Raw genomic sequence first — 12,763 nt, forward strand, 5'->3', positions numbered from 1 at the left:
TTCATCCTTTGTCCACCAATCTGCCAGGTGCAGTGTTTGTGGGTTCTTCCGTCTTCCCAGGCTTCCCTGCTGAGATTTTCACTTCTGGATTGAAAGTGAAAGTTGTAAGAAGAGACCTCTTTCCTTTCCTTGGTCTCCTGGGCTCTCGCTGGCTATGGGTGCAAGCCCCTGTGTACACAGTCCTGGAAACCGCACCTAAGGAAAGAACCCCTTTACTTACCAGGTTGTTTTGTGCTGCTGGAGCCGTTTTCATTGAATCCACATTTCCTCTGGGTCCTTGGGTGGGCGATTATTCCCATTATTCACCTTTGTGGATCTCTCTGGTCCAGGGTCGAATTTCTTTGGAGGCGAGTCTCTGCCGTATTTCCCATTTACTTCTATTGGGGGGTCCTCCTGCGTTGCTGCATCTTCATCTGGAGTTTCTGGCCCACCCATCTGCCTATGGATCTCTTTAGGCCTTCGCTGAGGTGGTTTGCCATGGTATCTGCAACTGACTTGTCTCCATTAAAGCGGATGGCCTATTGATTTTCATCCCATTGTTTCCTACGGCACTTTCAAACTGCACTGGAAGTCTCCTTAATTGACACTAGGGGTGCTTTTCTGCACAGGGGCATTTTTCCTGTACCCGCAAAGGTACAGGAATGACCATTTTCAGTACTTGTGAATTTTCATGAATTGTTGAAATCATGCTCTGCGTTTTCCAAATGGTGAATATATTTTAACATCGTAGCTACATTTGGTCATACTGTAAATAATTCCCTGAAATGTATTCCTAGCGTAACTGTTGATAAAATGTCCTTTTACTTCTTGGAAGCCTTTGGCTGTGGTTTGAAAATGTTTCCTCTCCTCTATGGCTATGATTGATCATCATGTCTGCAATTGTATTATTTTCAATACTATGCTCTGCGGAGTCCAAATTCATGTGGAGTGTTGCTGTAGGCCTTAGAGATGTTTTAGAATATTTGTATTGTTGGTAAACAGGTTTCCTTCCTTTTATCTGCTTACCCTGACCTATGTGGTCGATGATGGCTGCCAGTTCTAGACTCTTCCACATATCCCAGGGGTGGCTTGTGTCTTTAGGAAACGGTACTGAATTCTGCAGTCTTATAGCTGCCTTTACCTGCTTGTTAGGTTTTGTGGTTTCCTTGTTCTCGCACCCTCTGTTGGTTTCTTTTGCGTGCCTAGCTGTGGTATTGGGCCCACACGTAGACAGTGGGCTAAGGTGAGACCTATCTAGACATTTACTGTTTTTTTTAATAGTATAGTGGGCATCCTTTTTATACTGTGTATTCTGCCTTAAGTACTTATTTCGCCTGATGTCTTATGTGTGACTTAATAAAGTATATATTGTTTAGTATATCAATTAAACACTTGAGTATGGGCGCAATATAAATAAAATATCATATAATATCCTATGTGTTTTCTACAGATATGTGTGGACTAATTGTATCTTTTTGTCATCCTGCTACCCCTATTTGAGAGTTAAGCCTCATCGCTCTGTCCACGTTACCCACAGTATAGAGCAGATTGGCTTCTCTTTCTTGTTAGGTGTGTTAGCCCCAATTAAGGTAGTGGTTGTAGTACTCTTAACAGAGGGTGATACAAAACTGCCTTAACCGACCGAAACATGAATACAATCAGCGTTTTGCAGGAACCCCAAAATGATGTGTGGGTTGTCTATGCCACTGTATGTGCAGGATTCCTAATTTCCTTTATTTTTTTTGAAAGGGGGAAAAGTCCTTCTTTCTGCTACCAGGAGAGAGCTTGGAGTGTGGGATTCAAGATGTGTACATCCTGTCTGAGGAAGAGGGGCTGCTACTGAGGGCTCTACAGCTTCTCGAAGATAAAGATGAAGTAAGTGATGGTACAGTCCTGGGAAATTGTGACGATTAATGCTAGTATTAAACATTGCCTGTGTGTGTGGGTACAATGCAAAACCTAAAAACCACAGAAATGTTCCACTTATTGTTACCAAAGCAACGATAACTCGCCGCCCATGCGTGTGTGCATTTCTGGGCCTTGTGAACCTGTTCTATAGTCAACATGATATGTATTGGGTCACCATCTAATGGGTTAGTCTGGCATATTACACCTTCTTGACTACAAGGAAAAGATGAGCATTGACAAGGGTGCTCTGTTACATTACCCCAGTAATACGTGTACAGTTGTATATGTTTTGTCAAAGTATGGTCTCAGACCCCGCCACTGTTGATAGGCTTTATGCATCATGCAAAGATGCCTTGGAAATGTTATCCATGGTGCATTCAAAATGTCCCTGGGGTGGACACCAAATGTTTGACTCTAGCTTGGTGTGTGATCGGAGATTGGAGTCAACCCCAGCTCTCATGTGGAGATAAAAGGCGGCCCCTAACCTTGTCTTGCTGCTGGAACATAAGCCTGCACCTCGAACAAGGGGACTGGAATTCTACACCAAGTGCTCCAAGAAATCCAGCAGCAAAGTGGCTCCCCAAGGACCAAGAAATAACTGACTGCAATGCTCCCTCCCTCTGATCTGCCAGGGACAGCTGCATCAACTCACCTGCGTAAAAGCTCAGTCTCCCTAAAGCTCCTAGGCATGCCTAAATTGCCTGTCCAGAATCTGTACCCCCTTTGCTACAGACATCCTGCTATCCTCGATGACTGCTGGATCTGTTTTCCTCATCTGGGGAGACCTGGCCAGTGTCCTGGTTCCATCACCTTTTCGGAAACTCCAGTGGCTTTTTCTGCCAGTTGATGCCTGACCTCATTTGTGGAACCTGCAATCCGAACACTGTGGTTGGCTCCTCTCCGGTGTACTGCAGAGGTTGAATCCCTAATCCTGCTTCATTATGGTCTCCTGACACTGACCCCATCATTAGAATCCTGCTTCGGAGCCAATGGATGGCATAAGAGCCAAGTGTTAGGCAGAAATTGATGTAGTAACCCCATGGGAGACTACACAACCCTTGTCCTATTGGTATTGGGTAACCCATCCTTTGGTACAGGCCTGTACTACACAAGTTGGTAGGGTGGCTGAGCGGTCAGGCCTATCTCATGAGGGGTAAATATGAGCTGTAGCAATGAAATCCACCAATACAAGTAGCCAAGTAACACTTATAATCAAGATTTGTAGTTGAAATATATTTATTTATTTAACAATGGTTTTTAAATGAGCATTCTTCAAAAAGAGCAATATATGTAGCAATCAAATACACTTTAAAATACTTCCTCAGAATCAACACGAAGCAAGTAGATGCTCTTTAGAGATGCTTTTATACACACTCCCTACACCCTGAGGTGACTTCACTAACTAGGACAGTACTTGCATTTTTATCACTTGTACACTTTGTAAATTCCGAGGTTGGTAGAAAGAAAAGGTTAAAGGAAGGAAAAGGGGTAAACGGGTTCTTAGTTTAAAACCAACGTATCACCTATGAGGGACAGTAAGAATCAAAATGAAGTGGAATAGAACAGTCTGCAGGGAGCCAGGACAGCCAAAGTCAATTGGAGCACAGTCTATGGAGCTGAGGCACTTCTTAGATAGCAAAATGTACTGCACAATGTTAGAGAGTGTTGAAGTAAAATCACTGTAGGGTCACAAGCTGTTACACTTGTGAAAGTTGGAGCTGAAATCAACTCCAGAAAAGAAGCTAGTGCAAGTCTCAATGGAGAAGAGCAACGCTACTGACCAAGAGGTAAGTACCCCAAGTCAGAACAGTACCTTAGGTTAGAAGAAGAGTGGTCCAGCTAGGTTCTGTCTGGTTGCAGTGTTGCAGATCCGGTGTTCCTGGGCCTCAGTTGTGCGGACAAGAGGAAGGACATCTAGAGGACTCCGGCACAGCAATTCGGAGGTCGGCGGCAGCTACAGACTCTTCAGTTCAGCTTCACAGCACCACTGCGTATCTTTGACACTGATTGTGCTTCCTTCACTTCTTGAGTCCTGCACTCTGGTGAGGGGACTCAAACTCTGGCGGTCCTGCTTCTGGAGGGTCCTGTAGAGAGTCCTGGAGCTTCTGGCTGGCTTGGAGACGTTGTTCTTGACTACAGAATTCTCGACCCCTGGTACTCGTTTCCTACAGCAGCAAAGAAGTAAAGCCAGGTGGGGAAGGTCTTCCAGCAAACTTCGTCTCAGGGTTAGTTGGTCCCACTAACCTAAGGCAAGGAGTGGTCCTTTCCGGAGCTTCTTATGTCGAGCAGAAAAAGGAGTTTCAGCACAGCAGCAGGTGAACTGGATACTTCAAAGGTCCAGGAGGATACAGTAAACTTTGTTCACGGTTTCTTCGTCGGGTTGTTCTTCCCAGTGTCAACTCTGTCTTCAGTCCAAGAACTTTCGCATTTTAAGTAGGTTCCTCCCATTCGTGCACAGCCTAGCTGTCGCTAATACAGCAGGGTGGCGGTACTGCAAGCACAGGCAGCCAATGAGGACTGGGTGCATTGCATTCAGGTTACCTTGGAGACAAAGGACAGGGGAGTTTTGGGCACCTCCATCACTTTCTGCCCTTCCAGACACACTGGAGCCAGAGGCAGGTTTTAGTATGGAAGCCCGCCAAAGGCAAAACTAACAAAGGGCTCAAACCTGGCTTGGCGCCGGAGTAAAACCCAAGGTGGACCTCACAAACAGAAAATGGCGAAAAAAGAAGACCAGGGCCATTTTGAAACAATGGTCAGCCATGGGTGCTATACTGCAGCTGAGGATTCAGCCTGCGGTAGAAAAGCACAATGGTAGGAAAATTAAACCACTGCCGCCAGCCATTTAAAGTAGTGAGGATAACATAAAAATGTTTACATGAGAAAGTAGGAAAAGGGGCTACTAAGGAACCCCCAGCACTCCACATAAGATGGGGTGTGCTGGACATACAAAGAGAAAAGGTAAGTAAAGTCAATTTCACTTTACTATTCTTGGGAACAGTAGTTCACACAAGAAAAGGTATTTAAACCTTATGAGAAATCTAAAGGATTTCTCTGTGACACTGCAATGAGGGTGCTGTGTGTCATCATACAAAAAGTAGATACCTATGGAGTTTGTCAGACTCCAAAAACAGAGGAAACACATTATCCAAATCGGATCAAAACACATGAGAGCGTGAGAAAAAGGACTCACTCTCTCCAGGGTTAAAATTAAAAAGTCCTAAAGTCCAGCAAAAGAGCTGGGGGTCTCTAAGGTTAAAGGGAATTGGCACTGAAATGAGAATTATCCCTAACACCAAGCATCTCAAGTGATTGCAAACCTCAACTCTGAAGACTCCAAACCTCTGCTTCCTCCGTTGCTGGCGCAGACCCATGGGGGGGAATATTTACAAATCCACCCTGCCAGTGGTCTGCTGGACCCCTCTACACTAGAGCAACATCGCTGAATCCTTCAGAGGGATTCTGGAGAAGTTAACCTCTGTACTACCCCTGGAACGCCATACTAAATCTGCACTGCAATTGGTGCCTAGACTCTGGGATTAATCTTTCTTTACTCTGACATTGATGGAGGACCTCTTCTTTATACTCCCTACTCCTCCCTCCTCTTTTGATACTGCCCATCTTGCAGATAAAGACGCCTATTATTCTCATCTTCATTCATCCTCTGTCTTTTCCAAACCTTGTGTCATATTTTATCTCCCTCATCCCCTGACCCCTGCTTTTACTTCATATCGTTCCGTGGATGACTCGGCCTTGTACATTCCTTCCAAGGTTGCCATTCTCCTATCTGCTATCACACCCTCAGGGTCCTCTCTGTCTTCTTCCCAGTGGTCGAAAAAAGTACTGGAACTGTGGATTTCGTGGAAAACGGATGTTTGAGGGGAGCATGGCTAGATCATGCAGAAATGCCTTCATGGTGTTTGTGTTGGACTTTCGTTTGAGCACAACCACTACAAGGGATTTGTAGGTAATTGCTCAAGGGATATCAAAATTGAGCTTTAAAGCATTTAGGGCTCAGTTGTGAATGCCAAAGACTTCCTGGCTTTAGAGAGAAAGCCTGTCGGTCCAGACTCCATTAATTGGTGCTGCCCAGAGAGAGAGTCAGGAGAGTACTGTCTTTTTAAGCTCAAGCTACAGTAGCTGTACAATACATAAATATGAAAGTGCTTGGTTCAACATCAAGCTAAACTCAGGGAGGGGCGGGGGACTTTAAAGTTGAAACCTACTAGTCAACCATAAAGTCACTCGACACTCATTTCTACACATACACACGGCACACCATTTCTTACCCGCTAGGAGCCAATTATCACTACCCAATGGCTAGTGCCTCAATTCATGGTGCGACACACAGGAGCAAAGTTCCGGTGGCACTTGGGAGAACATTCCAGAAGGAAGAATCACAGTGATTCATCTACGAGAAGTGTATTACAAGCTATATGCCTGTTAGCGAGGGGTTCAAATAATCAAGCCTCATAAAGCAAGGCCTTACATGATGAAGTCATGACAATACAGAATCAAAATTTATTAGTCCTGGCAAAGCATGTAAAGTCCTAACAAAGGAAAACAGCCTCATGGCCACCCCACACTTCTACTACTCTCCAAGGCAGACAGCTGTGATTTCTCTTTTTCTGTCTGCCACTGTATCTATCTACCTCGCGCTCTCTCTCGCTCTCCCTCCCTCTCTCGGGCAGATTGGTGGTCGGGTGTGATGGAGAGAGAAAGTTTACTTCTTTGCAATCATGTAAGAAGTTATCTCATTGCTAAACAAACTCTGGTTTATTGAGTAATATTGTATTTATTTATTTTCACACGTATAATGCACACTAAAGGCTCAGCATGCAGGGGAAAGAAACAGACAATGGTAACAACGTCACTATACAGTGCAGGAACAGGATTGTCTAATGGCAAGGTGTCAAGGTATACTTCGTGAAGAGCCAAGGTTTCAATTGTTTTTACGGAAGATCCAGTATGATTGTTCCGCTCTCAGAGTTGGGGGTAATGAGTTCCACGGTTTGGCTGCAGTGACTGGGAAGCTCGATCCACCCAATCTTGGTGGTCTGAAATTGGGCTGGATGAGCCTGTTTTCATAGGCCACTCTGGCCGGTCTCGTAGACAGGGCTCTCCTGAATTTCTGAGTGAGATAAGATTTTGTTATCAATGCTTACTCTACTGAGGGATTATTCAGTTGTCAAGATGATGTGATGTTGTTTAGAATGGCATAGCCAGTTTTATGTTTGTGGTTAAGGAGGACATAAAGGGGTAAGACACCAGGCCACAGAGAAGAGCCCTCATTATTGAAAGTGCAGGGTTCAAAATTGAGGGGCGCTTGGAGCTATTTAGCTTGCTAGAAGAGCGCGGGTAGCTTGATACTAACATCTACCAGGAGCTACATTTGGCTCCCCAGGCCAATTAATGCCAAACAAATGTGTCTATGTGAAATTAACTGTGTGTGTTTGGGACAATCTATAAATAAACATTAGGACACATGTATACAGCACTTAAGGCATGAGAGATCATAAATAATGGGCAAAATGATATCTCTGCATCTTATGTGGAAGTTAGATTTGCGGACTGCTATGTGATAACGCCTCGTTCCCCAGCAGTATCTCCTGGTCAGTGTTTAATGCTGGATACCCAGGAGCTACTTTTAGCGTCTACTTATCCAATCTTAATTTCTATCCCTGAAGAGGGAGGTGTAGGCAGGTCTAATATATTAACCGCCTCTGCTCCCTTTTAAAGCAAAGAAAGGAGCTTGATTGTCTGGATCCCAGTTAAAGGTCTTGAAAATACAGGCTTGCATTTCTAAGTAGTATAGAGAGAAATAGCTAAAACTGGGCATTGTAACTGGTAAATCAGTGCGTTTGAGAAAAAGACCCTGTACTCCTGTAAGGAAATCCATACAACCGCGGCTCATGACCGTGAAGGTAGAGGTGTATGAGCATAAAGAGGTTTATGCCCTGGCCTTTGGGCCAAAGTGGGGTGGGGATCGGATGTTGTAGTTCCCATGCAAGTGGAGAAACATACACATTTTGCAGGAGTCTGATGAACAGTTGTTCTTTTCAAAAAGGTGAACACATTAGGGATGCTTTGTTCAATCAAGCTCCTGTCCCATTGTTATTTAATTATGTCTTGAACCACTCAAAGTTTACCATAGGTTTTTTCTTATGCTGGATGGTTTTTATTCAAACCTTACTCTCTAGTTGTCACAGTTACTTGCGTTTTTGTAACGAATTTGGTGTGCCCATTATAGTCCTACTTAATGCATAAAACATACTTGGCTTACACAGCAGAATTTGCATTAAAACGTTAGTGCACATTTTGCATTAGGAAATTGATCTTTATGAACCATGAAAATATATTCTTTAAAAAAAATACCCACTTTACAAGGATGCATGTATCCTTTAGTTTTATGCTCTTGTCAGGGTAGGGTTTTCAGTAACGTTAACTGATCAGATGGATTTCCAAAATCAACCTCGGGGGGTTATTTTGGGAGGTCAACCTATTATGGTGTACAGGAAGGACACTGCAGTCTATCCAAACCCAATCTAGTAGGATAGCAGAGTGGCAGGGCGTAGACTCGAGAGGGCTGTGAGAGTGGCCTAGGGCTACAATGAGACGCACACAGAACACAGCAATAATTCCAGTGAGACTGGAGTACAAAAATATACAATTGTTTAATAGGCCTTTAAAATACACACCAAGCAGTGAAACCTTAAGATACTTTGTATAACACAACTATTACCAAATATGTGTATATATAGGTCTACAATTGGGGGTTCTAAACGGAACCCCCACATTTTACCTTAAAGACAGTTGAGTGTAGTTGGCATAAGTAAACTTTCAATAACGGTGTGCGGTTAAGTAACTGTCGACGTAGAAAAAACGTTGATTCAATACCCAGTACTTATCAGCAATCCTAGAATTGGATCCCTAACTCTTAATAAGTCGAGCCCTGAGCTAGAATTGGATAAAGTGCCCTAAAGTCACTAGGTTCACAAGAGGTACAGTTCAGGTAGGTGTACTATTTGATTGAGCAATGCCAGTAGCTGCGATTTGATGTTTCAAAAGTTTAGAGAAATAGATATCAGTTATATCGGCGGGGAGACAGTGTTACGCTCACCTGACTCCCACGGAGGCGCTGGCCTGGTTTGCGCTGCTGTGACCTCTTCTAAGGTGATGCGCAGGGTTCGGAAGACGGACTGGACCGGGCCCCCAAATCTGGCTTGTCTGGCTCGCAGAAGTATCCTTCTGTGGGCGAAAATAGGGGATTAACTGTCTGCGGGGTAATGCAATCGGCCTCCCACTTTCCCCTCTCACCCTCCTCGAAACCCTTCTGTGATTTCTCGTAGCGTCTCACCTTAGGGTCTGGAAGGACGAGCTCTCAATCCTGCTTCTGATGCAGGGGCGCGTTGGTATCCAGTTACTTCACTGGATTTTCGGATTGGTGAGAACCAAACTTGCTTGGCTTCCAGGTAAGTTTTTTGATAAGAGGTTCCCCTTGTGTCCATGCATTAATGTACTTATGCTAGTGTCTTTTTCCCCATAGGGGCCGGGGTACGGAATGCCGGGGAACAGGCTCCGACCCGAGATGAGAGGTGAAATCCTTGTAGAAATCAGGTAAGTCTTTAATGAGCGTTTTTTGGTAATGTCTTTTCATTCGCTCATTAACGCTGATGTCTTTTTTTTTTCTCCTTAGGTGCCGGGGTCCGGAAATGCCAGGATGCGGCGCGGACCCGAAATGAAGAGGGAATGAATCAACAGGTAAGTCTTAACATGGAGATTTAGCTTTCCTTATTCCCTTCTCTCTCATCTTTTGTTCTGGTCTTTTTCTCCCTAGGCGCTGGGGCGTGACTGCGAATCCAGATGATCGCTGCTGAACATGGAGGCGCCCTGTAAAGGTGAGTGGAATGCGGCGCTGCAGCGATCGACGCGATGAGCCTTTAAATTAAAGTCTTCCTTTTCAGGATTGTCGGCGAGATGTCTCCGGGATGCGGATTTAGCAGGTAAGGACTTTTCCTTCTTCTGTTCTCTTCTTCTCTTCCTTTGCAGGTGATCCAGGATGCTGGCAGGCGTGGCAGAAGTCAGGATGCAGGAGCAGACCCGGTGAGCGTCCAGCTGCTAGATGCAGAACAACGCGAAGCACGTGTGGCTGTTCGGGTGGGGTTTAAATAGCCTTGGAAGAAGTTCCAGGTATGTAGCCTTCCCCGACCGCGCCCGGATGGTAAATTAGTCCCACAGGTAAAGTAGTTCCTTTCAGGCCTCAAGGAGGCCGGGATCCTGCAGCATGGTCTGCATCAGGTAAGTGCACCCAAGCACTCCCATAATGAGCCTGGCGCCTATGGCGCCAGGACTGATGTCTTCTATGAGCCTGGCGCCATAGGCGCCCGGACACTGTCCAAAGGGCCCCTATATGGGGTTGCTGGGTCCTTCCTTGGGGACTGGATGTCCGCTTTCGGGGACGCAGGGTTTGAACCGGCTCCCCGGGAGCGGGCATCATGACAGACAGACCCAGTGTGGGAGGGGTGCGTGCCGACAGTAAGAGGGGCGGCGAAGCGGTGAAGAATTGTGCCCGCAATCAGGTGTCGGCGGCGGGAGCACCGATCATTGCTGGTGGAGGAGCTCTCGGGCGACTGCTGCTGCCCATGTTGGAGCTGCCTATAGTGGCTCCCGAGCTTCGGTGCGCCTGCCCTGCGGGCCGAGGGGACGCAGCTTGCGGATCCGGGCAGCCGGTGCAATTGGAGGGTAGTGGAGAGCCCGACTGGAGATGTCCGCCGTGCCTGCTCTCTCAACAGTGGACGGTGGAGGAGGAGTCGGCCGCGCTGTCTGTGATGCGCTGGGCGGCCCCAGCCGCTCGCCCTGACGGCGGCTGGTTCCCCTGCACGGGCCTTGGATAGCCGGCCGTGGAGACTCTCTGCCTGGGGTTTACACTGCTCCGTGGGCCGGGAGCTGCAGGAGAGGCGCTTTGGCTCAGCGGGGAGGAGGAGCTGAGCCGGTGCAGAGACACCGCACACTCTTGGAGGCTGATACGGAGGTGGTCGCACTGAGTTGGAGCGCCTGCTGGAGGCTCGGAGAACTGTGGAATGGAAGTCAGCTGAGGTACAATGAGCTGAGTAGCTCTCATTGATCCGGCTCCCAACCCTACTTTTGCTATTGCCGCTTCATTCCAGCGTTGGACTGCGGCGGACGGCGATCCCCTCCTGGGACACCCTGAGTGAATTTTGGCTGGATATTGAGACTGTGTGGTCCTTGTAACTTTGATAGGCCAGCTCTATGGTCTGGGTGCGTATCTGCTGGTGGATGGAGAGGGAACCCCAGGCGACGCTTTGACACCTCGGAGTAAGAAGTCTCTGGCCCAAGGTGAGGGGTCCGTGGCTTGTCTGTGAAGGGCCCTCTGGCCTGGGGGAGCTGCTGTCTTTGTCTGCTGGAGCGCGCATTGATATCAGCAGGGAGCTGGAGGGAGCGGGTGGGTGACCGTGGCCTGGTGAAGAAACACAACGTGCTCCAGGTGGAGGGGTGCGCTGGTGGCCCATTCGTGAGGTATTGCATGGACTTAGCATAGTGGAGGAGACGGACCATCAACCTCCTGCTTTCTTGGTCGTCGGGTGGCGGAGAGAGATTCAGAGTTCTCCGAGGTGAAGATCTAGATCTGGTGACCCGCCATGTCCAGGAATAGGCTCCGGGAACCCCCCTCGGCTTCCAAGAGCATTGGGAGGGGTCGAGAGACCTCGTTGGCCAAACTCTGGCCCAAGGATCAAGACCAGGAAACCCATCAACGGAGCGAACTCTCAGCAGAGGATGGCGAGGATGGGCAAAGCGAAGTATCTCCCTCTGACCGTCAAGATGGGCATGTTACATACTCAGCCCTTCGACAGCTCCTCAGCGAAATGGTGGATAAAATTATGTTGGCGAGCCGAAAACAGATGGACACTCTGAGGGAGGATTTGGCTGAGGGGCTGAAAGATATAAAGCGGGATGTCCGCAATGTCGAAGAGCGTGTAGATACCAACAAACGGGCCGTTCAAGAGCTGACGGGGGATGCGAGCAAAGCGGAGAACCTTCGGGAAACATTGGCGCAGGCTACCCAGAACTTGGAGATTCAAGTGGAGGATCTAGAAAATCGCTCCACGAAAGTCAACATACGGATCAGGGCATTGCCAGAATCGGGATCTGGCGCAAACCCTTACGGCAGTTTTCAAGGGCCTTCTTGAGGGGGACACGGCTGCAGACTTTCAGCTCGACAGGATTCACCGGGTGGGCCCTCCCCGCTCAGAGCCAGGTGCTAGGCCTAGGGATGTTCTTGTGGCCTTCCACAACTTTGCGACAAAAGAAAGGATCCTTGGAAAAGCGAGGGAAGCTGGGCATATATATTACAACGGTGGTCAGATTTTTTTATTTCAAGACCTATCCCAAATAACCCTCAACAAAAGGAGGCGGATACGGCCAGTCTTGAAATTCTTACTGGAGAAACAGGTCAGGTACAGGTGGCTCCATCCTTTTGCGCTAGTCTTTGTGTGGGAAGGTCAGCAACGCAGAATCACGACATGTGACAAAGGCATGGAATTACTGGGTATTGAGGATCACTCATTATCAGACCAAGGAGGCCCTCCCGGTCGCGACAGATCGGACAAGCCTTGGGAGTGGGCCACGATCAAACGGAAACATTCCAGGAAACGTTCCGCCTGGATGGCGGATCACAGCTCACCGGGGGGACCCGCCCGCACACTCAGTCTCCCTCTGCTGATACCCCGGGTGGAACTGGGGAGTTGCACTCATAGAAGCCCAGCAAAGTAAGTCCGGGGAGGGCACCTGCAGCATTCTTTTGGTTTCGGCTATTTGATAGCTATGCAGTTATGAGGGTTCAAGACAGGGAAGGCGG

At 47.5% G+C, this 12,763-nt stretch overlaps 1 protein-coding gene across 3 annotated transcripts in view; it reads left to right on the top strand.

Annotated features, from left to right (window-relative positions):
• Positions 1 to 12,763, top strand: part of MVP (major vault protein) — a 352,386-nt gene that overhangs the window by 243,370 nt on the left and 96,253 nt on the right. For all 3 annotated transcript variants that reach the window (XM_069652030.1, XM_069652029.1, XM_069652028.1), the window contains exon 8: positions 1,729 to 1,854. In XM_069652030.1, the coding sequence (XP_069508131.1) occupies positions 1,729 to 1,854 (126 nt within the window). The remainder of the gene's footprint in view (positions 1 to 1,728; positions 1,855 to 12,763) is intronic.

The sequence above is a fragment of the Ambystoma mexicanum genome, chromosome 3p (genome assembly GCF_040938575.1).
Source record: "Ambystoma mexicanum isolate Mex_15411 chromosome 3p, UKY_AmexF1_1, whole genome shotgun sequence".
Lineage (NCBI taxonomy): Eukaryota > Metazoa > Chordata > Amphibia > Caudata > Ambystomatidae > Ambystoma > Ambystoma mexicanum.